The sequence below is a fragment of the Rhodamnia argentea genome, chromosome 2, assembly GCF_020921035.1.
Source record: "Rhodamnia argentea isolate NSW1041297 chromosome 2, ASM2092103v1, whole genome shotgun sequence".
Taxonomy (NCBI): domain Eukaryota; kingdom Viridiplantae; phylum Streptophyta; class Magnoliopsida; order Myrtales; family Myrtaceae; genus Rhodamnia; species Rhodamnia argentea.
In genome coordinates, this window is record NC_063151.1 from 12,619,281 (window position 1) to 12,644,778 (window position 25,498).

Consider the following 25,498-nt stretch of genomic DNA (forward strand, 5'->3'; position numbering starts at 1 on the left):
TTGAATGCTGAAAAATTCATTCATCATGGAGGAACTAAAAAATCCACATTGAAAATTGAGACGAATAACTTTCTCTCTTTTCTGTTTGGCTGACCTCACGCACCATGGCGAGGGTCCTGGTCTCTTTCCACCGAGATACGAGAATGATTTGCTCCCTGGCTTCCATCTTCTTCCTCTCGATCTCCTCCTCCTTGGCCCTGGAGGTGGACATAGCCGATCTCGACATCTCCTCGTCCTCGTCTGAAATGGACAGGTTGCTCCTGAAGCTCAAACTCCCTGATGGAGCTCGTTTCCGATGGTGGACCTTGAAGTGATGTCGAGCTATGACTCAGCTAGATATGCTGCGCCTAAGCCTTGGCCAAGGACGCCGGTATTGAGCTATGCTACCTCTATTTTTTCAGTTTGAACTCGGTGTGGAGCTATGCCTTCTCCATAGATGCCAAGCCTCACCTTTAGATCTGGCGGCGGCGGCGACTTGACCACGGCTGCAGGATCCGATGGTGAGGCTTAACAATGGCACAGAAATTGCACATGAAAAAAATATAGGAGGGCAGTAACAGAGGAGGGGGCAAGATGAGGAAGCAGGTAGAGCAGTGACAGCGGTTGGCGGCTGCGCATCCTAAGATGCAGCAGTGGCTGATCTTGAGCGTAGCATCGGCAGCTTCGACAGTGGTGATGGCGAGCCAAGGTTAGCATTCGGGCATGGAGGTGGCTGATGGAAGGAAGAGTGAAAGAGGAGTGGAGAGGAAGGAACATATGGAAAAAAGTGGGAAGTAAAATGAGACGTTTGGCACTTGCTGTTGTGGGAATTCTATGTGAAATGCTAGTGTCCTCGGTGAATAAGGTGGGCCTTCTTGGTCTCCATAATTAGGTTCAAGAATCCAAGATAAACTTTTTCTTACTTCCCTAATTTAGGAGTTTATCTTGTCATTTGGTCAATTGGATGAGGGTAGTTTTGGTCAATATTGTGTGAAGAATGTCTTACGTATTAAGGTGCAATGGGAAAAAATGAACGATCCTTAGAGAAAATAATAAAATTTTCAGTCTATAAAGTACTTATCCTATAAAATTTAATTCAATCGAACTTCATCATAAAATTTTAGATCCCCTCCCCCCCCAAAAAAAAAAAAATTCATCTTAAAATGTTATAACATAACATGTACATCACACAAATAATTCATGTCTCTCTATGAAAATAAAAGTAAGTTTCCCCTTTATATTTCAATCAAACAATGAAAAAGACCGCCATTTGCCTAAAATATTTTCTTAGAACACATTTTTCAAAAGCATCAAATATTCCGCCAAATAAGTGAAGTTTAAAATGATGTAATGTCCCAATTTCTGTTCCTACTCACTCAAGAAAATACACAACTAGAAACTCAGAGGAACTATCAACAAGCTATCACCCCCCAAATCAAATACCAAGATACAAGCCGAAACATTTCAAAAGACACAGTGCCCACACCGTAATTTCAACCAAGGCGAAGGGTTTCTGTGTCACGGTCTGAATACTTTTGGTCTCCCATTTCAGATTGGAACGTGGAATAGAATGCGTCACAAAACATAATGGAGATCAACGACAGCTGCAAAAGAGTAAAGTTCTCCTTAACGAAAGTGTAGTACGACTATTTGCTCAAAATCAGCACAGGTCTTTCACAATGTCGACACTTGCAAGGAATAATCGATAATCTGGGACTCGATTCTGTCTTGTAAGCAAATAGCGGATTGCCGACAGATAAATAAACAAGAATGCAAGTACATGGCCAAAGCTAGAAAAGAATAGCACACCTCTCTCACGAATGAGAGACAAAAACAGCCACATTGTCAAAATGGAGTGCACGGCTTACAATTTCCTAGGCCTGCCCCGCTTTCCTGGTTTCGCTTGACTCCTCCCAGCACTTTTTCCCCCAGTTTTAGCACCCCCACGATCTCTACTAGGAGCCTTCCCACCACGTCGACGTTTTGGATCGCTCCGCCCATTCTCCTGATCACTATGGTCAGAATAAGCATCACCCTCAGCTCCGTCTTCAGAGGCTGAGTCGTCTTTCGACTTATTCCTCTTACCAGTCGCTTTAGCAGCTCTTTTATTGCTGGTCTGCTTGGCTATTAGTGCTGTTTTATTCTCGGATTCCTCACTTCCTATAAAACAAACTAATAAATTAGCAGGCTTCTGCAGATTCCCAGGATGCTGACAATAGTTAGATCAACGACAGAAAAATATTGCATGAGCTCAGTTTCGCATGAAAATTGAACCAGTGTACGTCAAGTAGATGTGACTACTTCAAGTTCCTTTTGATCACATCTGTAAACTGAAATCTCATTGCAGTTCACTATAATGACCATATTTAACAGACGGAACCCTGTTGTTTGCGAATCAGCATATACCTTCAGCAGTAGCTTTGCCATCATATACGTCCAACTGCGAAAGTGGAGAAAATAGATGGCTTTAAAAGTTATGAAGTTATCAGCAACACTAAACAAAGCAACAGCAGCAGAACAAGATAATCATTAAAAAGTCAGCATACTGCTGTCTTGTTTGAATCAGAGCCTCTTTGAGGTGATTTGACCATGGTTTACAAACTTAGCATACTGAGACTTCTAAAAACTAGTCTCGAGGAGGCAGCTAAAAGTACCTCTTCTTTGCGACCTCTTATACTTTAGTTTTCTCTGCTGTCTTAGCTTCTGGGAGAACCATTAAAAAATGACTATGAAAACCATAGTAGAATGTGTGAGGCTGCCCTAGCTTCCAGCCTCCACAAGGGACTCCGCATATCTTAAGTCGGGGGGGGGGACAGTAACATTTCTACAAGCCATACTGGATCAAAACGGAAGATTAATGGCCAAAAGCCAGCAAATGAAGTTTTCAAGCATGCATCATTTGCATATGATCAATTGAAGGATCTTTTAAAAAAAAAAAAAAATCAATAGTCCAACCGCCAAAAAATAAGGCATGAAAATAACTCTTTCCAGGTTCAGAGAATACAGATACCTCATCTAGACGATCGCTGATGTTTGCTCGATCAACTATAACCATTGAATGGCCCAAACCACATGCAACACTGCAACAGAAGTATGAATCTATCATCAGATCATAGGCAAATCATTCTAAAATATTAAGTCCATCATCTTAATGATGGAGACAATGTGGATCCTTCCTCATTTGCCTAAGCGAATTGAGTAAACAGAAAGGCAGAAAGGCTTTCCAAATTTTTTAGGGTTTTCATTTTTCTATTTTTCCCGGTCAGAACCATTTTTTGAGGTTATATCACCCTAAAAAAGTGGCGGTTCCATAAGATGTTCGCCAAATAATATCCATTGCAAAAATTACAATATAAGATCAACAGAGTTTCGAAACAATAATTGCACACAAGCAATATAGAAGGTATCTCTACTCACCCAATGACATGCATTCCCTCCAGTATATCCACCTTCTTGGGAACAGCAGAAGATCTAAAGAATATTCATAATTGCTGATCAGCAATTGAGAGGAAAAACTAAAATTTTGAGGAGAGACAGAACGTACTTCTGTCCGTTGGGGCCATATCCAAGCTCTCCATTTTGAGCATGGCCCCAACTTATGCAGGATGTATCAGCACCGACAAAGTAATGCATATTACCGGAATCCATGCAGCGTATATTCCAACCACTGAAAGAAACAAGAATTAGAATTGTTATAACATGGCAGCCATAAATACATGAAAATTCTTCCACATCAAGGTGCTTCTAATTACTCATTACAATGTCATAATCTGCAATTATCATTATGATGTTATGCTCCGTACGCACTGGGGAGCTTTAGAAAAGCATTCATCAAGGTTAAAAGTTCCATACTATAAGTTGCTGAGAAACGACATAAGCTAGAGCCCCATAAATCAAGCATAATTTCCTCGATTGCACCTCAACCGATTTACTTCCCTTTCCAGTAACAGAAAAGAAGGATCATGAGGCAAGATAATTATTTGTCTAAGAAAGAGAAGCAATGATGCAGAAGATTGTGCATGACCAAATCAGACAGCTAACACACTGTAGAATCACAAGAAATTATTTCCTTCCACCATCTACATAATTAGCAAGTAGATAATGAACAGAACATCAAGCTCCTAAAGCAAGTAAAAAAAGCAAAAGTACAAAGATGAAGTGAAATGACAAAGAAAAGAACCTCAAATCCATAAGTGGTTTAGGATACATCCAATCATCACCAGTACTCTTTATTTTTCCCCACATATATAGCTGTCCTCCACCTAAAAAAAGAAAAAGGAGTCATGTAAAAATTTGCAGAAGTTGCAGATTGACAAACATAAATATCGATGCATCTTACATGTTCTCTAATTCATTTAACAAAATGGGCATCTAATAGAAGTGTATTCATTCTATAAAAAAATTTAATTTGGTTTAAGCGGCCTCATATTTAGATAGGAGTAGACATTATACTCATATTAAGTTACGAACTCTGTCGCCCGACAGCAACCTACAAAACTTGAAAATAACACTTTGCACCTAAAAGGTAGTAACTATTTAGAGCACTGTCATGAGATGTGCCCTTCTCCTGAGCTACAAGGTAATAGTTTGAGAAATTTGATCATAATAAAACGAAAAGTCTGATGGAAAGGGAGGTTTCACTAGAAATGGATCAGCAACTAATTAAGGATTTGCACTTTTACTGGGAGCTACTTCTCAATGAAAGCTTGCTTCTCTGGACGGTAGCTTATGGCCTAGTTGTGCTTGGAAAAAGAAGCATAAAAAGTTGTATCAGAAGTAAACTCAAAAACTATTCTCCAAATTATAAATGGGGAGATGATCAAGGAAGCTGACAGCAACTGCAGTCTGATGTATCCATCCGTGAGCTTCCACAATGGAATTGGCATGAGCAAGTGCTTCACACTTAAAGAAGGAAGTCTGTGTGACCCTCGGTTGGAGAACTACATTTTTTTTTTTTTTTTTTGGTCGGAGAACTACACCATTTTAAATACAATTAAATCTTATAATTTATCTGAACAACCTAGATGTCTTAGAAGCCTGCTGCTAGGACATGGAGCTTGTACCCACATACATACACAGAATTCATATTACTTCGCTTTATCAATAACTTATGTTTCAGCTCCAGGAATTAGCCCAAAAGAAAAGATTGACTGCAACAAACTGGCCAATCAGTATGGCCAAGAAAAAAAGAATCAGTAAATCATCTTACAACTCCAAACTAATAACCTGAGATTAAAATATGCACCCATCAATCAATCACTAGATCTTCCAAAAGTATAATGAAATATTAACGAGCAGAAAGTTTGCAGTACAGCACTCCCCAAGTCAATTCAGTAAATTGTCCCAAATTATATATTCTCTTTATTTAAGTGCAAAATACAGACAACCAATTAAAAGGCTAAATCCAGCTTGAAGTTCTGATAGAATCCACAAAGCCAATACGTTGTATGACCAATAAAATACAAGCTTAAGCATCCAATTTAAAGGGAAAATGCAAATAAGTACCTGCAGTGCAAGCTGAATTAACAGAACCCGCAGAAATTACCGCATCAGGTGGCAAGACATTATGCTTCTGGAAGACATCAACACGACGAGGGAGCCACTCGTCCTTCTGCTCTCTGTGCCCGAGCCTACAAGACAGCAGTTAGACGAGCAGTGACCAACAAAAGGCAATCTTCCAACAGAAAAGGGCTCACAAAATAATTTAAGCAACCAACCTGCCATAACCACCAAAGCCCCACCTAAACAATTTCAACCACAAGTTACTCTCCATATCGTAGATATTAAACATAATGGTAAAAGATAGAGATACAAGTGATGCATACGTGTAAACATAGCCATTTGAGTCCACAGCCACTGGTACCGCGAAAACGGACATGGTAAAAGAAAACTTGGTAAGAGAATTAAGATCTATTATAAAAAATGTGCATCTCATGAACAAGTTTGTTAAAATCAAAATGTGCATCACATAACAAGCTTGCATAAGAATGTGTCATCCGTGTGCATGCAAGGGGGAAGGAAAAAGAGTTAACACTACCTGTGTGGTTTGTTCCACAAGCGATTTTGACAATCTTTTCCCCAGCCAGAGCTACTATTGCCTTTGGGCGCGGTTGGGCTTCATAAGCCAATCTCACAGAGCTATCTTTAGTATTATACTGCACATGCAAGCATAGGCAACATCAATCAATAAGTCATTGTGCAAAGGGTAAAGAATGAAGTCACCATCCAAGCATCAACTTAGATTTACAGTCCCTGATAATGAATGATACAAACTGTTGGTTATAATTGGAATTCCCACCACCATAAGACACTTTAAATTGGATTGACAGTAAAACTACACAGCATTCTCTTCTATCTATGTTTCGCTTCATCAGAAGGAGATTCTTCAAAGACAATATCACAAAACAGAAAAGTCAGATCTTTTTATTTACCTCGTTGTCGGTTCCATGTCCAAGTTGACCATATTGGGGAAGGCCTGCAGTTCTAAAATCCGAAAAGATCAACACATACTTCTTAGTAATGAGAATCACAATGGCAAGGATACCCATTCAAAATGTTCAACAAACCCTACAATATAGAAGCTCCTTCTACAGAAGATAACCAAACAGTGAAATCCGCCCCACAAGCAGTAGTTTTAACCTCAGTCACAAGACAACGAACAGGGGATGCTTCAATTTCTACAAAGAGAGAGCAGCAAAGAGCAGAATCCTGTCAATTTAACAAAAAATATTTGTGGAAAAATTTTCGAACAAACTTGAAAATACAAAATAATAAAGAAAAAGCAACAACCATGATGCTTTAAGGCTTTCTCATCTTCCTCCTCAACAAGAATATATTCAACCAATTTATGGATATTATATTCTTCTTTTCCATCAGACTAGCATATCCTCTACAAGGTTACTCACGGCATGAACATTAATTGAGAAATAATAAGAATAAAAGTAAGACATATTTATATACAATATTGTGTTTAATATGTATCTTACTTACAAACTTATCCATCTGCATAAAAGAACTAACTTCCAAAGAATCCACCCAATTATAACTGTAAAAGGTACTCTTGAAACGGAAAAGACAATTTATCAAGCCAAACCAAGAGCTTCCTCCATGTAGTTAAAACACATAATGCAGATAGAGACTCTATAAATTCATGCCTTGCCTTTCCAAATTTTAACTCTAGATCTCAAAACCTAAGAACAAAATGGCATTAAACTCGCAACAATTAAAACAGGCAATGAGTAAGATTCACCCCAAAGGCATGAAGTTTCAATTAATCGAGATTCCTCTATAGCATCTGGTCTCAGGTGAAGAAGACACTTTTTGAGTAGGCTCAGAAGCAGGTAACTACAGATAAAGATCAACATTCCAGGATCCGGGATTTCTTAAAAAATAAAAAAATCAGCACATACAAGAAACAAGTTAACCAGTATTCTCATGCCACAGCAAAAAGAGAATGGAATGCAGACTAACTCTAACTATGTCAGTACACTGAAACTCTGGCACCACACTCTACGAGTGAGAGTCTTCCTAAGGGGGAAGACACAACATGCAAACTTTAGAGAAGTCTACATGAAGTGAAGTACACCGAGGGAAGAATTATCAGAATCACACCATTTGTCATAATACAGGTCAGAACCATAATCAACATCTCGGAGAAGTCTTAATAACGTAGAGATGATCTCCTTACATAAACAGAATAGGGGACTCTTTATCTTCCCTTTCCTCATTATTCCAATTCATACATATAGTATCCCCTCCTAAATGACCCATATCCCCTAACACAATATGCCAATGCTTAGACTCAAAAATGAAAACAACACAGAGAATGTAGGTTTCACAACATTAACTGTGTTTGTAACTGAAATTGAAAGACCTTCCTTTTTGAATGGCAAAGCTTTTACTAGTTTACAAACTCAATGAATATTCAATGAAGATAATTTCCCAAATCTTATTTCAAAGTGGGGATACAATAGCCTACCATTTCGCACAGAACCAGATCCCAGCTGTCCATGTTTATTCCAGCCGAAAGCAAGTGAATTTCCATCATCCGTAACCACAACAGTATGGCTCCTCCCTGAACCGGCTTTAACAATATTGTACCTACAACACAAGGACCTTTACAATTTAGACAGACAGAAAGTGACTAATAAAGTGTCCAGTATTGCTCCATGTAGTAGGGAACATGACAGAAGGGAATCCACTCGGCACTTCATCGCCACTCACAAAAAACATTGCAAACTCATTTCATGGTGCCCAAGGTCTTTCTTGACATCTGTTTACCATAAGTTACCTAGTTCTCTAAATTCCCTAGGTTAACTTCCAGTTCATATCACATAAGCAGCAAAAACCCTAGAGATCCGATAAACCAGGTTAAAACCAGAAGAATCCATTCACCTTCCCTTGACATTTCAAAATAACTGGTGCCCAAATTCACACAACTAGCCAAGAAAGCCATAAATTATGAAACTATGAGCTTAAATAATTTTTTTTTCCAATTTATAAACGGTTAAGACAAGAATTCTTTGGTAATTGAATATTTGTTTTAGCAATCTCTACACTACTTATGAAAAGCAATATTACATACATTCAATATAGCAAAATCATCCACTCCTTTGACTGATTAAACATCCATACCCCAAATTCCTCTTCCGCTAGATTTATAAGCAGAAGAAATTTACAAAAAGCAGTTTTAGGAGGGCATGCTTCCCAATTCATGGAGAAAGGGTTTAGCTGTAGCTAAGGTATGTCAAATATTACCGACCTAAAAAAGGAAGCCTTTGTAGGTTCAACTAATATTCATGATCCAAGTAGCCCAAAGATATATGCCATTCCTATTATTCAAGACAGCGAACTTTCATGGGTCCAATAACTAATTTACCTCAAATATTTCAAATGAAACAGCAAAAGGGACTCTGCAAAACTAAACCACAAACTGGTAAAAGAAGATGGCACACTTTTTAAGTTCAGACACGACTGTGGGTCGATCACGCTGAATGGTATCTCCATGACCTAGCTGCCCTTTCTGCAAAAAACCGAGCTCCCGATTCATGAACGACAAACAGCCAAACCTACCACGAACCAGAAACGTCTAACAAAATATGGGACTAACGTGCCTCATTTCGACCCCATGTGTAGCACCTTCCCTCGACATCTAAGGCCACGCAGTGACAAGATGCTGCACAAACATCCGACAACAAGGAATCAGAACCTGCTCGGAGAAATGTCCAGGAAGGCACAAATGCCAAAATGTTCCTCGAGTAACAATAAAACTCAAAGACGAACGAAAAAGCGAATTCAGTAACTACCAAAGGCGACTGACAACTAACAACATCCAAGTAAAATAACAGACCATAAACAAGATTGAACTTCACAAACCGCATCACGGAGCTTCAAAGGTCAAAACTTAACTGCTACCAGAGGCAACAAAACGGATTTTAATGCCGACGAGAGGACGAAGCCGAGTGGGAGATATCAAGTTGCCATCTACAGAGCCCTTCTTCCGACCAAGGATGTCCCAGCACGTGCCTCCACAGAAAAGCAGCTCTCCTCCTTTCTCCTCCACTTCCGCCCCCGCCTTCTTCTCCTCCTCCTCCGCGGCCGACATTCCTCCCCCGGCCGATTTCCCGCTCAAAAAGCTCCGAAAAACCACGAAGACGGAGCCCCGGAGCGGGGGGATCCAACGGCTAGTATTTGAAATCTGGCCTATCGACGGCCGGGGTTGAGCCAAATTTGGCGGGAAAGAGCAGGTAACGGCTAGGCAATGGCGGATCGGTGGCGATTAGAGCTGTTCCGCGACTGAGAGAAGAAGATGAAGGGAGCGAGAAGAGAGAATGGAACCCTAATTCAGAAATAGAATAAAGAAAAGCGAGAGGCAAACAGAAAATGGGGATAAAAAAGCGATCGTTTGGGGTTTCCGACTTACGAGAATAGGGGCTCGCTCCCGTATTATTAGTTAAAGGCCAAGTGAATAAATAAATAAATAAACAAACAAATTAATGCCAAGTTGCTTTATTCTTTCTACTTTTAATTTCTCTCCTGTGTAAAAAAAGCTTTCACTTTGTCCTTTTGCACCTGTCAGGGGTTTTCTTAGCATGTTGCCCTACTCCAATTCGAGTTCCCCTCGACTATCATACTTAATACATTGAAATTAGACTCGAGCTCGTGCAGACTCCGTTATGATTAACTTATCAATAATGTCGGAAGTTGAATTTTCTACGCTTCTATAATTTGTGCTATTCTTGTGGTCATAACCATTTTACAAAACATAATGAAAGCTCGATTCGACTCGTAAATGTATCAAGCCGAACATAGATAAAGCTTAACTTCAACTTAAGTTTGACCTGAAAAGATGCTCGAGTAGCTCGAATTGGAGCTCAACTTGAAATTAGGCGCATGAATCTCGAGTTCGAGTTGAACCTCAACTACCTGTGGATAGCATATTCCGTTTCACACCTACTCGATTATCTTTAGATTTTTTCTCTCTTTTGTTCCTTGTCTTGACTATCATCAAATATTTCTAAAAGCTTTAAAGGTACAACGGTTTATTGTACATCTTCCTTTTTTTACAACTATTTGCTACTTGATTACGACTAACCATCCTAATATTGTAAAACAGTTTTTACGACTATTATGATGATTTTTATATTTAATTAATTGTGAGTGTACGTAATGTTGTACGGAACATTTGAAAAACCATAGAAGTACTCAAATGACCTCGATGCCATGACAGTGTACTTGGAGGGAAAGCGAAAGTAGTGGGTAATGCTATACGCCCTTAACTTTACTAAGGGCCTATATGGCAATTATTCCGGTTCTTCGATTCTATTTTTCAGAATAAAAAAAAGATGAGAATCCTATTTGAAAATGTAAATGATTCTGATTCTGATTCGATTCTGCTCCCGGAAATAATTTTGGAGCAAAAATAAGAACAAAAAAAAAGTTGGTCCTGAAAAAAAGAGTTACTTTAGAACTACAAAACAGAATGAAATCTCATATTTCTCACTTTCCTTTTCAATTCTCTCGACCTAAAAGAGAATGATGTCTCATTTTCAAAGAAAAATATATGAGATAATAAAATATAAAAAATCGAAAAAATTTGGAAAAATTCTAAAAAATCAATTTTTTAAAGAAAATCCCTAAAAATAAAAGAAGCTTAGATTACGCTAATTTGATCTCATTTTATAAAATTTGAGCCTAGATTCCCTAGATTTCATAGAATTTTTTTCTTTTTTAGAAAAATCATAAACACATTTGCAATTAAATTCGAATCACATTTCTCTAAGCCCTTAGGACTTCATTAGGGTTTTATGACACAATTCATCAATGCTACGATTCCTTGATTGGGTACTTTATTTCATTAGTTGTGATTTATCTAAGTTTATGCACTTTAGACTTAGCCTAGTTTTTTAGAAAATTGTGGAAAAGACAAAAATAACCGTTATGAACACTTAGGAAGCTCTCATTTTTAAGTTGATGATGAATTAAAACTGAGATTTGATTTTTTAGAACAAAAAACGCATACCAATGCGGGGCCGTGCAGTGCATTTTTCTTGTCGAAACGTGGATGTCGCTCATGTCGGTTGTTCGCTCGCTTAAAAGAGTTCGATGAAACCCCGCAATAAATGAGAAAATGACTCATGATAATTCTTGATATTTATTACATTTCAATATGCAATACGTTATATAAGAGAATCAATATGAATTAATCTTCCATTAATTCAAAATATATGATGAAATTTCACAAAGTAACTACATAATTATTTCAATTAAATGACAAAAATTGGGAAAAGCAATTGACCCCGCAATAAATGAGAAAATGACTCATGATAATTCTTGATATTTATTACATTTCAATATGCAATACGTTATATAAGAGAATCAATATGAATTAATCTTCCATTAATTCAAAATATATGATGAAATTTCACAAAGTAACTACATAATTATTTCAATTAAATGACAAAAATTGGGAAGAGCAATTGTTCTCGGGAGCAGAAATTTTGTGCAATTATTAAACGCGTTTATGTTCTAGGAACAAAAATTTTGTGCGATTATCAAACGAGTTTATGTTCCAGGAACAAAAATTTTGGGTAGTTACTAAACGCGTTCTGATTCTCTAAAACTCATCTAGGGAACAAAATCAGAAAAATTCATTCTGATCAAAATTATTTTTTCGGATCGGAATGATTGCCATACAGGCCCTAAGTAATCTATACACGATGAATGGCTGTCTTTCTCTGACAAAAAAAAAAACAAATTGATTGTCCTTGTCATTCAATATATTTACTGTCAATAAAAAAATATTAATATCATAAAAAAAATTCAAATCGGTACGCCTATGATAAATTTATCCAAATTAATATGTTGACCGGAAAAAACCCCAAACTGGTACATTTGAAAAAATTTACTAGGAACTAATTTTTTTATTACAAAAATTCTAAACTGGCATATCCGTGACAAATTTACACTCTGTTAGTTTCCATTAAATTGGGTTAATACCGCGAAAAAATCCCAAATGTGTACATATATGACAAACGGATGGTAAAAACTCCAAAGCGATATACTCTTCAATTATCACGTCATCCAACTCAGCAATTTGACAGTAAATAATCAGAATTAATTGAGAGTGAAATTGTTATAAGTGTATTAGTTTGAGTATTTTGATGCTCAAAAAATTAGTTTGAGGTAAATTAGTCATAGGTGTGCTATTTTAAAGTTTTTCGTAGTATTAACCTCATAGAAAAAGTAAAAAAGAAAACACAACCCAAAATCAAGTAAGAGAATCCATTGAAAATAACATTTCCTTTTTAACAATTTTATTCTTGTCTTGTTCGTCCCTCACTAGTGGATAAAACATAATAACTGTTGTCATGGTCATGCACCTGATGAACTCCTGCTGCCTTTAAAATGAACAGAACTCCTCCAACCAAAATGGCCTCTAAAGGTTCTCTTCTCTTTTCCTTTTTTATTAAAACGTAAATATCGATTCACGTTCGTTCCTTCCCTACTTGCTTTTTAGGGTTCTAACTTTGGACGAGAGGATTAGAGTCTAAATTTGAGGGTCAACTAATTATTAATCAAGAATTTCATTGTTGGTACGCATTTTTGAGAGCATGCATCTCAAAATGGTTGCTTATGCTATAAATGAACGTACAAAACCGAGAGAAATGTCAGATGTGATCCTGAGAGTGCTTAAAGAAATGCGTAACCGCATCAAAGGTAGAAAAGTCTGGGTCAAATTATAATATCTTTTGCAAGTAGAGGGGGGCTTGCTTGTAAATGCACGATATTTTTTAAGAAGAAAGTCCATGAAAACACGATGACTTGGGCGCGTTTGGCACAATATTGCCAAAGACTTTAACCCTGTACCAAACTAAAGGCGTTTGGCAACCCAATTGCAAACGCCTTTAAGCCAAAGTTCAGCTTTGCACGAACAGGACAATCGGATGGGGTCTCGCCTCAGGAAGATAACTCAACACGCGACCAAATCTCGACTCGAGAAAGAGGGAATAGTGAAACAAAAAAAGGAAACAGGGGTACAACACGAGGACTTTTCAAGAGACCACACATCCTAATACTGTGATGGGATCCGGTGCATTAAAGCTGTTATAATCGCACCCGCTATATTATGCATTACAAATGTATTTATAATCAGAACCATTCCTACTTGAGAAATGTCCAAACAGTTCTATTTCCAGATTTTAAAGCTCCTTGCGCAATTAAAGGGATATTTTCTTAGAAACAATAAATTAAGAAAAAAAAATCATCATAAAATGAAATTCCCGTGTAACTTTTGATTTGGATGGACTCACAAGACCCATAAGTACTTTTTGAAAAGCCCGTTTCGAGGCGGATGCCATGGCTCTCATTAGGTTTCACAAATACGTTTGTGAGTCGTAATGATAAAACTAAAAAGGAGGAAGGAGGGGTGTCACATGAGAACTTCCCAGGACATCACCCATTCTAGCACTACTCTCGCCTAAACACGCTTAACTTCTAAGTTCTAATGGGATCTAGTGCATCAGCGCTCTCTCTTTTTTTTTTTTTTTTTTTTTTTTTTTTGTCAAAGCATTAGTGCTAGTTTGATAGCACCGGTTATGCTATGCATTGCAAATGTTTTTGTAATCAAAGCTCTTCCTTTTCTTGATAAATGTTCAAACCGTTCTATTTCCAGCTTTTAAAGCCTCGTTGCCCAATTACTAGATAATTAACGGGACACTGCTTAGTAATAACAAACTAAGACAAAAAATCCTCATAAAACAAAATTTGCGTGTAACTTTTGATCTGGATGGACTCACGGGGTTCGTAAGTACTTTTCGAAAAGTTTGTTTCGAGTCAAACGTTGTGCGTACCATAATGCTTTGTGAATGCGCATGTAAGTCCTAAAAAAATGAAAAAGAATGGTGCAACACAAGGACTCCCTAAGAGGTCACCCAACCTAGTACTACTCTCGTCCAAGCATGCTTAATTTCAGAGTTCTAATGAGATTCGGTGCATTAGTGTTGGTATGATAGCACCCGTTATGTCATGCATTGCACATGTATTTGTAATCAAAGTTCTTCCTCTCTTGAAAAATATTCAAGCACCTCTATTTCTAGCTTTTAAAGCCCCGTTGCGCTGTTAGCAAATAATTAATGGGATATTACTTTGCAACGACAACTAAGAAAAAAATCCTCATATATTGAAATTCGAAAGTAAGTTTTGATCCGGATGGTCTCATAGGGCTCGTAAATACTTTTCGAAAGTTCCTTCTGAGCCAGATGCTGTGGGCCCCATTATACTTTGCGAATGCGTTTGTGAATCGTAAAGAAAAAATAAAATAAAAAGAGTAGTGCAACACGAGGACTTCCAAAATAGGTTACCCATCCTAGTACTAACTTCACCCAAGCGTGCTTAACTTGGAGTTCTGATGGGATTCTGTCACACCTCGAAACATACGAGCACGCCAACATCCCACCTGGACACGCGTAAATCCAAATTTCCAAGAACCAGTAGCCAACAAATTTGAACTAAATGTGAAAGAAAAGCACATGTGGAAGCGAATACAAAACTCCATACATAACAATACTATACGATGACTTGAGATAGGAAAAGATAACTTATATAAACACATATTCTTTACAACATCCAGGCTCAGAGCTACAAAAGTCATATGTACAAGTCTAAGACCACTCATAACAAAAATGATCAAGTGGTCGAAGCCTAGCTCTTCTACTAGGAGGATGCTCCCAAAAAGTCAAGGGGCGACTATCTTAAGCCCCATCTCTGCTATCCTCCTTGTCGGCCTCAAAAGGAGCTCCGGATCAACCTCAGCATTTGAAGGCTCCACTATCTCAACGTCCTGGTTGGGTTCCATAGGCTCTAACTCGGGCCGTGAATCATCAAGATCGCCATCGGGAGGGGCAACCTCGGTGGGGTCCCATTCCCCGAGTCCATTATAAGGGATGTCAAAACCTCGAAGAGGCCCAACAGACAAATCCCCATGCCTATACGACCAAGTTAAATAGGTATGGGGTTTCCAAAAATCGCCTCCCTCATCTACCCATTAGTGTGCCTAAAGTACACCTTATCCTCTCCTACAGGATACTCCGTAAGCACTGTCTCCATATCCATCGGTATCTCGAATCGCTGTGGCGGATCATTCATGATCAAGGTCCGAAAATGAGAACTTACGACGGAATGAGAATAAATCTCAACAAGTAAGTTCCTAAACCTAGGTTAGGGCGATAGTATCTTCGGTTTCATCATAGGCAAGCAATTCTAAGGAAAATCAACGAACCCATCTAAATACGATCAACATAAAACAAGAATCAAAATCACATAACTAATTAAATTAAACACAGAACATTCCTTAAGTCACAACCCCTTTATCAAGGCTAAGTTGTTAAAACACCTGCGTAACACGCATCGGGCTACCATATACGATCGGACCTGCGTAATAACGCATCGGGCCATTATAGAACTCCGAACCCATGTAATAACGCCTCAGGCCATTATAGAACTCCGGACCCACGTAATAACGCCTCAAGTGAGCATCTCGCGTTTAACGCCTCAAGATGACTACAAAATCCCGCGTTATAACGCCTTAGGGTATAATATGGTCTCAAATGCACGATTCACCATAAGATCGTCCTTATACCAAACAATATCAATCGTGATAGTTCAATTTTATCATCCGATCCACTACATTCTCAAATCGAGACCACACAATTTTTGCTAAACCCTTCGATCAATGAATTTGGACCACACAATCTTATTAAACTTCTCAATCAACCGATCTGGACAACACGATCTTACTAAACTTCTCGATCAACCGATCTGGACCACACGATCTAGTCATATCACACGATCAATCAATCAAGAGCACACGATTTACTCATATCACACGATCAATCAATTCAAGCCACACGATTTAATCATATCACACGATCAAGGAGTCTAAGCCACATGATCTAATCAATCATGAACTTAATCAATCAAGGCCACATGATCAATCTTAGCATCCAATTTTTGATTCAAGGTATTCAAGAACACATTCAACACCAATTTCTACCCAAATTACCTCAATCTTCTACCATTAGTAACCTAACTACCTAATCTAGGTTTAGAAGTTTACTCACCTTAAAATCTAGCAAGAACTCAAGGCCAAGAAGCTGCAAAATCCGAAGTCCAAAAGGCGGCATTGGCGGCTCCCTCACGGCCAACGTTCGGCTCCGGCAATCCCACAGTGGTGGTGGTTCACGGTCGGCTGTTGGTGGCTTTTGATGGTGGCTAGTAGGTCGCAGTGGTGGCGGCGACGTGAGGTGGTGGTTCGGTGGTGGTGGTGGCGTGTGGGTGGTGGTTCGGCCAAGGCAAGAAAGAGAGAGAAATGAGAGAGATTTTTGCTAGAATCAAGAAGAAGAAGATGAAGTAGTGTAGGAAATGGCCTTGAGATATTTTGGCAAGATATTTGACTAAGAATGATAGGACTTGACCGAAGATATTTGGACTTGTGGGGCCCACTAATAATTCAACTTTTTTTGTCTCTTGAACTCTAAGAAGGGCAATTTGGTAATTGGGCTCAACAAGTGGACACCTAGTTCACTCAATTTTCGGTCACTATTGGGTGAAAACATTAAAATGCCCTCCTACCAATTTAAAGAAAAGAGCATTTCCCAAGGGTAAAAAGGTCATTTCCCATTTCCTTATCTAAATTTCACTTTTGTGAATACTTTGGAGCGAACCGTGAAATACACATGCTCGAGGATGAGGCGACGTCCAAAAAGTTAATATTGGAATCCTTGAAAGTCCGACATCCAATTTCGAAGTCTAATTCATGGTCAATATCGATCAATTGCCATTTTAGTATATCTCAAACTAATGGCGGCTTTTAGGAGTTACGCGTATCGACCTGTGATTACCATCATGTTTAGGAGTTACTCAAGCCATGACAACCTTGGTTGTCATGTAATTGCAAGGGTCAATCACTAGTTCCGAAGGACACGATCGTTAGAAAATGATTTAGGGACTTTTGGAACCCATACATGGTCAAACGGAATCACCCGTGATCTAATAGTATAATATTAACAAATTGTCCCTTAACCTCTATAGGATCGACCTATAATGGTCCAAAATATTCCCTCGACAATCCTTATGGCCAAAGAGTCAATCCAGGATCAAGTTCTTAGGTTTACGTACTTGATTTTCCTAGCTAGTTATTCCTCATTGGTTAATCTTCTCAAGAATGATCAAATCTGAGTGAGATTTAACTGAAATATATCAATAAGATATTTCATTCATTCACGCCTTCGAAAGTGGGTCGAAATTCAGAATGTCACAATTCTTCCCCCTTACAAAAAATTTGTCCTCGAAATTTATAATAAACGTAACTACTCAAACAACTCGGGGTGCTGACGCATCATCACTTCTTCACTTTCCCTGGTGGCTCCTTTTGGTCCATGGTGCTCCCAAATCACCTTGACTAGTGGAATTATCTTGTTCCTTAGAACCTGTTCTTTTCTATCTTTTATTCGCACCAGTCTCTTTACGTAAGATACCCTTTCATCTACTTCAACGACTTCATGATCCAATACATGGGTTGGGTCCGGCTCATACTTCCTTAGCATGGATACATGAAAGATATTGTGAACTTGTGACAAATTCGGTGGTAAGGCAAGACGATAGGCTAAAGTCCCAATCTATTCTAGGATCTCGAATGGGCTTATATACCTTGTACTTAACTTCCCTTTCTTCCCAAATCGAGACAAACCTCACATTGGCGACACCTTAAGGAAAACATAATCTCCCACTTGGAATTCCAAAGGTCTACATTGTCTATCCGTATAACTCTTTTGACGACTTTAGGCGGTCTTAAGCCTTTCTCTAATCACTTTCACTACCTTGACGAATTGTTGAACTAGCTCTAGACCCATTATACTCCTTTCACCAACCTCATCCCAATATACTAGAGTTTCGCAAGCTCTGCCATACAATGCCTCAAACGGTGCCATTCCGATACTCTGCTGGTAGCCGTTATTGTAGGAAAACTCTACTAGGTGTAACTATTCCTCCCATCCTCTTTTAAAATCTATTACACACGCCCGCACCATGTCCTCAAGTGTTTAAATCGTTCTCTCAGTCTGTCCGTCCGTCTGCGGATGATAAGCGGTGTTATATTGTAGTTTCATTCTCATAGCATTTTGAAGACTCTTCCAAAAAATCGTGGTAAACTTAGGGTCCTTATCCGACGTAATCGTAATTGGAACTCCATGAAGACGAACTATCTAGCGCATATACGGCTCGATGTACTTATCCATTGTGAAGTCCTTTCGCACGCGCAGAAAATGTACTGAGCCAATTTGTCGACGATTACCCAAAGTGAATCGCGACCTCTCTGACTTCTAGGCAAACCTATAACGAATGCCATAGTAACATGCTCCCATTTCCATTGGGGAATCTCCAATGGTCGAAGCAATCCTCCAAGCTTGCCGTGTTGTGCCTTCACTTGTTGGCACGTCGGGCACTTGGCCACATGCTTAGCCACGTCTACTTTCATCCTATTCCACCACTAATGTTGACGCAAGTTTTGATACATCTTGGTGCTACCTGGGTGTACACTATAATTGCTACAGTGAGCTTCTGATAAAATCTTCTCCTTAAGTTCCTCATCGTTAGGAACACACAGACGTCAATGAAACTTCAAAATTCCGTCCTCGGCCATTAGAAATTCAGGTTTCCTCTTAGTTGAATCCATATCCAAAATCTTTTGAATGTCGGGGTCCATAGACTATGATGCCTTAATCCTTGTCCGGATCTCTGGCTTGATTCTTAAAGTAGCTAACAAACTTGAGAGGTGATAAACCTCAAACTTAAACGTTGAATCCCTCAATTCTTCAAGCAGAGTCCACTCTTTATCCATCAAATGCGCAATACTTGACTTCCGACTAAGGGCATCCGCTACTTTATTAGCCTTATCACAGTCATAGTCCTTTAGCAATTCCATCCAACGGCGTTGTCTCATGTTTAGCTCCTTTTGGAAAAATAAGTACTTCAAACTCTGATGGTCCGTGTAGATCTAAAACCTTTCTCCCCACAAATAATACCTCCAAATCTTTAACGCAAAGATAATCGCCGCAAGCTCCAAATTGTGAGTTGGGTAGTTTAGCTCATGAGGCCTTAACTGTCGCGATGCATAAGCAATAACCCCGCCATACCGCATCAAGACACATCCTTATCCTTTTAGCGATGCATCGCTGTAGATCTTAGATCCTTTAGGACCGGATGGTATCGTCAAAACCGGTACGGTCATCAACCTATGCTTAAGTTCTTGGAAACTCCTTTCGCACTTATCTGTCCATTCGAAACGTGTTTCCTTCTTCGTTAGTCGCGTTAACGGAATAGCTATCGAGGAGAACTTTTCCACAAATCTTCTATAATAACCAACCGGACCTAGAAAACTTCGAACCTCCGCGACGGACGTTGGTCTTGGCCAATTTACAACGGTTTCAATCTTTGCTAGGTTTACTGAGATTCCATTCCCAGAGATAATATGCCCAAAAAATGCTACCTAGTTGAGCCAAAACTCACATTTGCTAAACTTGGCATAGAGAGAGTGCTCTCTTAAAGTTCATAGAACTATACTTAAATGACTTTCGTGTTCCTCAGAACTCCTTGAATATACTAATATGTCGTTGATGAACATAATGATGAATTGATCCAAAAATTCTTTGAATACCCGATGCATCATATCTATAAAGGCAGTTGGAGCGTTAGTCAATCCAAACGGTATAACCGTAAACTCGTAATATCTTGTACGGAAAGTGGTCTTCGGTATATTCTCCTTCTTAACCCTTAATTGATGGTAGCCCATCCTCAAGTCAATCTTGGAGAATACTGATGGCCCTTGCAGTTGATCGAACAAGTTATCTATCACAACTCCTCCCTAGTCCCACATTGCCTAGGAGGAGGTCTTGGGAAGGCCTTATAAGCCTTGGGGTGCCCTTAGACTTGCAAGAGGCCTTTTCCGAGCGTTGTATGGGCGACGCTCGGAGGAACAAAATCGTGAGGACTGTGTATCCAAAGCGGACAATATCTTGCAAAGTGGTGCAGCGAAGCGCGTGGGGCCCAGGCCGTTACGGTTGGTATAAGAGCCGACCTTCGACCGCGTGTGGGGCCACAGTGGGTGCTCGCTGGTGCTAGAGGACACGGCGGGGACGCTGTGCCTTTGAGATGGGAGTTTGTCACAACTCCTCCCTAGTCCCACATTGCATAGGAGGAGGTCTTGGGAATGCATTATAAGCCTTGGGGTGCCTTTAGACTTGCAAGAGGCCTTTTCCGAGCGTTATATGGGCGATACTCGGAGGAATAAAACTATGAGCACTATGTGTCCAAAGCGGACAATATCTTGCAAAGTGGCGCAGCGGAAGCGCGTGGGGCCCAGGCCGTTACATTATCTATCCTTGACAATGGATACTTGTCCTTGATGGCTACTAGATTTAATTGTCGATAGTCAATGCACAAACGCAATGACCCATCATTCTTCCTCACAAATGACACTAGCGCTCCCCATGGCGATGAACTAGTGTTGATACCTAAATTTTGATTTTTAGCAAATCATTTATTTAAGCATAAAATGAGAATTAGTCATAATTCTCGAAAAAATGACTTTTCATGCATTGCATATTTATTTTCTATTAGTCATACATGTCACTTGCATTTAGGATGAGTCAATTGAATTTAATTTGGCGGTGACTAGACCAACTCGGCTTGAGATTCTCGATTATCGCAAGAGGAGGTGCCAAATTTTAATGGGCCAATGGGACTTAGTTTTGAGCTCAATTTTGTCTATTCGGGCAGAATTTGATAATTAAGGTTTTCGGTTAAATGTTCGTTATTCGGAGAAATCTTAATTGGAGCCCAAAAATTTGAGATTAACCCATAACGTGATTGAAAATTTCGGTCAAGGCTAGCTCATGGGGACCAAGTTTTAACTTCAAATTAGCCCATTCTGAACATTTAATTGAGTGAAGCCTCTAGTTAATTATCCATTTAATTAACTAGAACCCAATTAGGCCCAAAATTATACTCTAAACCCACAAAAGAGGCCATTTTCGGCTATTTCTTGCCCCATTACTCCATTTGGCCGAAAATTACATAGAGTCCTAGGAGATTTGGACTCTTCCAAACTTCAAGATTAATTAGGAGTTTCATCAATTAAGGATTCTTATCTTAAAGAGTTTTATTAGATCATGGAACTTATCTAGCTAGAGTTCTAGTAGATGTGGACTCTTGTGATCTAATGGCTAATGACAAGTCCTACTCTAGCTAGGATTAGTGATCCAATAGTCCCACTTAATTCCTACTCCTACTAGGACTTCAAGGACCAAGCTCTATATAATAAACTCTTCACATTAACGTAGGGAGGCTGGACAAACCCTGGAAAATTTCGACATGTATAGAGCAAGGGCTGAATTTTGGTGCATCCGCTCATCAAATCCATGCATTGAGGCTGCCGTTTGAAGCTCGCACGATCAGCCCCATTCAGCCTTTGTGCCGTGCCCGGTTCGTGAGTTTGTTCAAACTCATCCGAAGCCACCCGAGTCCTCCACCATTCATCCAAGTTGCTTCCTGTTCCAGCTTTCTGTTTGGATGCAAATCAGCCCTCTTTAGTGGTAAAAGAGCTTCCTTTTATTTTGATTCTCGAGACCTCATAAAGTACCTCATATTGTGTTAGAATTTTGACGATTTCGGAGCCCGATTCAAATCAAAAGGAGTTTCAAGCTGTGCAGATATACAGCTTGTGTGTGTGCAGAATTTTAGCTTGGGAAAAGGTAATTTTTCTTAACCTTTGATTGCAATTTATGCTTGTTTATTTGGGAACTTGCATATATGTTCTAACACTTTGACGAACATACTTGAATTGCAATTAAAGACGAAACTTGAACCCTTTTCGATCTAGTTTTGCTCAAAGTCAAAAATTACCAATGGTAGGATGAAAATCTAATTTGTTTGAGAAGATAATTCGTTCATAAGATAGGCTGAATTTTCGTGATGTTCTTGAGAATTGCTTGACATCAATTAGAGAATATCTTTTCTCGAATAAAATTGTTCGTCATTGTGGTGATCTAAATTGGATTGGGAAAAGATCAGATTTTTCTTTTTGTTGAATTAAAAAATCAATTTTTGGTAATAAATTCTATCATGGCCGAATGTCACACGTTGGAAGTCCTTGCTTGAAATTCCCATGTTGGTTGGTTGACTGGAACTTATCCATTGGGTGCTCGATCATAATCTCGTGTTGTTGATAGGAATTTGTGATTGCTCGACGTTATCTCCTGGCGTGAATAAAGGTTTGATCAAATTGAAATCTTATCTGATTTGGCTAAATTAGATAATTTTTTTACTCATGGATACATTTTTTTTGAGCTAGTTGTTATTTTTAACACGTGCGAAACGATTTGGATGTTACATGTCGTTATCTTATCTTATCTCCGGGGAATTTTCTAGAGATAAGGTTTGGTTTGATTGAATGTCTATCCATTCTTTTTTTATGAGGATTATCTAAAATTAAATTTTCAAATCTCAAAGATAATTTCTCAAATAAAAAATGGATTGAACTTTTGGATGAGGAAAGGTGGATCCCCAATCTCATAACTTTGGCTACCCCTCTAATTTTCAAAATTTCAAAGCTCAATTGACTCATTTTTATTTTATTTTTGTCGTGCTATTTGTTTTTGATTTGTTATAAAATTTGCACAATTTTAAACAAACATGCCTATAATATATGCTCCCATATGTGCCTAGACCCGTCGGAAAAATAAATCGCATGCCTTAGCCACGATCTCGTGAAATGGGATGATGATTTAGTATAGAAATTCGTATTTCGCCCTTCGGCAAAAGGGATGTTGTTTTTCTATACACATATTCGCATATTGGTTCGAATTCTCGAGGATGTGGCGGATAAAATCTCGCTCTAGCCCGGATCTTTGGGAATGAGAGGATTTTAAAAAAAATCGGAAATTAAAGGTATATTATGGGCATTTTTATTTATTTTTGTTCGGATTTTTGATTGCTTTTGAATGTTTTCTTTTATTACCAAAAATACCAAAAAAAAATCATCCTCTGGGCGCATAATATATGGTCCTCATGTCACATTTTTTCAATTAATCATCAAATTCACAATGATTAATCGGAAAGGCTTTTTCATGAAATTAGTATCAAAAGTGCGTTAATTTTTCAATTAGCGTAACCAAGTCCCCGAACCCATTTTTCTCGAGTGCGCATAAATAAAATAGTTCTCCCTCTATTTTATTAAGGTTTCTAATCAACCTTCCGTAAATGATTAGTGGCGGCTCCAATTGAATATTTTTTTATGAGTAAACCTAAGTTACGATTCGGTAGGACTTGGGATCTTCCGAATTAGGTTGGTTGATTTAATTGACACGATAATCCGTTAGCTTGATTTTTAGGTCGCGACAACTAGGGCGGATAAATCCTTTATCCAGCAATTCTATTATCCGGACCTTCAACTCCTTCAACTCTGATAGGGACATTCTATAGGGCACCTTAGAGATCGGTTTCGTCCCGGGGGCTAACTCAATTACAAACTCTACTTCTCTTTCAGGTGGCAATCCCCGTAATTCTTGAGGAAAGACATCGGGAAAATTGCACACCACGGCTATATCCTCTAGCCTTGGTCTTTCAACTAACGAATCAACTACTGTAGCTAGATACCCTTGGCATCCTTCATTTAACAACTTAGTCACTTCAAGTGACGAGATCAAAGGGATCGAGATTTCACCTCGGCTTCCCACAAATTTATATCTAGGATGACTAATTGGATTAAATTGGATCACCCTGCTACCACAGTCCAAGACAGTCCTTTGTTTTCCCAACCAATCCATCCCAATTATAACATCAAAGTCATATATGGTCAAAGCTGCCAAGTCTATCGGTTCTTCCCTACCACCAATGATTATGTTACATCTTGAGCACTATAATGAAACCAATACTTTATCCTTTAAGGGTGTGGTTACATGTAGCAATACTTCTAACGATTTTAATTCCATTACAGCCAAATCAAGCAACCGTGCAGATACGAAAGAATGCGATGCTCTAGGGTCAAATAAAGCATAAGTAGCATGATCACATAAAGAGACTGTACCTGTGACCACGCTAGGCGCATTCTTAGCCTCATTGCGCACTACATCATAAACTCTCCCTTGAGCCGGCGGTCGGTTCTGATTATTCTGTGGGGTGGCTCTAACTTGAGGTCTTACTTGAGGTTGCTGGGGTTGAAACCGTGGTCCCGTGGCTTGCTCGGAGCAATTTCTTATTTGATGGTCATGCTTGCCACACTTGAAGCACGATCCCGTCCGACTCGAGGAAGGTCTATTTCATGCCTCCTTCCACAAAGTCGACAATTCTAGTTGGATTGGTATGCCGGTTTCCCATTATTTTTCCTGACGGGAGGGAAGACACGTCGATTTCCCACTATAGGCCTTTTGCCAAAATGGCGGTTGTCTCTAGGTGGCATAAACCGTGATCTAGAAACCGCTGCCTTTTCTTTCATATCCCGCTCGACCATCCGACCCCTATCATAGAGTTTATCGTAATCCCTCGGGTTTAGCAATATCAACCGATCGCGAAGCTCGGCTTCAATCTATCCCGGAACCTTCTTGCTCTATCCAAAGGATTCTCGACCATCGTTGGTGCATACTTTCATAATCTCAAGAATTTTGCCTCGTATTAGTCGATCGTCATCTAATTTTGACGGCGCTGCTGAAATTCTAACATCTTCTGTTCTTGAGTAGTTTCGGAGAAATATTTCCCATTGAAAGTCTCAGTAAAGATGGTCCAATTTAGAACCGTACCTTCAAGGAAAATTCTTCCTCTTGTGGCTTTCCACCAATCACTAGTAGTATCTTGGAGCCGGTATCTTGCTAGGGTCACTTTTTCCTCCTCAATGCACCCTAGAACTTCGAATGCCTTTTCCAAATCCTCTATCCAACGAGGAGCCATCTCGGGATCACCTTTCTCGTTT

At 39.1% G+C, this 25,498-nt stretch overlaps 1 protein-coding gene and 1 pseudogene across 2 annotated transcripts; both read right to left on the minus strand.

The window, feature by feature from the left end:
- Nucleotides 1–1,573: 1,573 nt before the first annotated feature.
- On the minus strand, nucleotides 1,574–9,907 carry LOC115726512 (protein RCC2 homolog). 2 transcript variants are annotated; one of them, XM_030656416.2, is made up of 16 exons: nucleotides 9,388–9,907; nucleotides 9,093–9,154; nucleotides 8,934–9,001; nucleotides 7,958–8,079; nucleotides 6,551–6,656; nucleotides 6,411–6,462; nucleotides 6,017–6,134; nucleotides 5,805–5,835; nucleotides 5,697–5,720; nucleotides 5,485–5,609; nucleotides 4,160–4,241; nucleotides 3,524–3,646; nucleotides 3,397–3,450; nucleotides 2,990–3,059; nucleotides 2,386–2,419; nucleotides 1,574–2,139 (listed from the first exon to the last, which is right to left on the minus strand). In XM_030656416.2, exons 1-16 carry the CDS (start codon nucleotides 9,581–9,583, stop codon nucleotides 1,844–1,846), a joined length of 1,563 nt encoding a protein of 520 aa, XP_030512276.1. In that variant the 5' UTR covers nucleotides 9,584–9,907; the 3' UTR covers nucleotides 1,574–1,843. The 2 variants fall into 2 exon arrangements, with proteins under 2 accessions (XP_030512276.1, XP_048130541.1); XM_048274584.1 differs by having other exon boundaries at nucleotides 6,551–6,687; nucleotides 9,388–9,460.
- A 4,471-nt stretch (nucleotides 9,908–14,378) lies between these two features.
- On the minus strand, nucleotides 14,379–14,497 carry LOC125313987 (annotated as a pseudogene).
- Nucleotides 14,498–25,498: the final 11,001 nt, after the last annotated feature.

Coding starts and splice junctions, on each gene's coding strand:
- LOC115726512 (XM_030656416.2), bottom strand. CDS start 9,583: ATGTCGGCCGCGGAGGAGGAGGAGAAGAAGGCGGGGGCGGAAGTGGAG. Junction 9,155..9,387: donor TTTTGTTGCCTCTGGTAGCA/GTTAAGTTTTGA, acceptor ATGTTTGTGCAG/CATCTTGTCACTGCGTGGCC. Junction 3,451..3,523: donor TATGGCCCCAACGGACAGAA/GTACGTTCTGTC, acceptor AATATTCTTTAG/ATCTTCTGCTGTTCCCAAGA.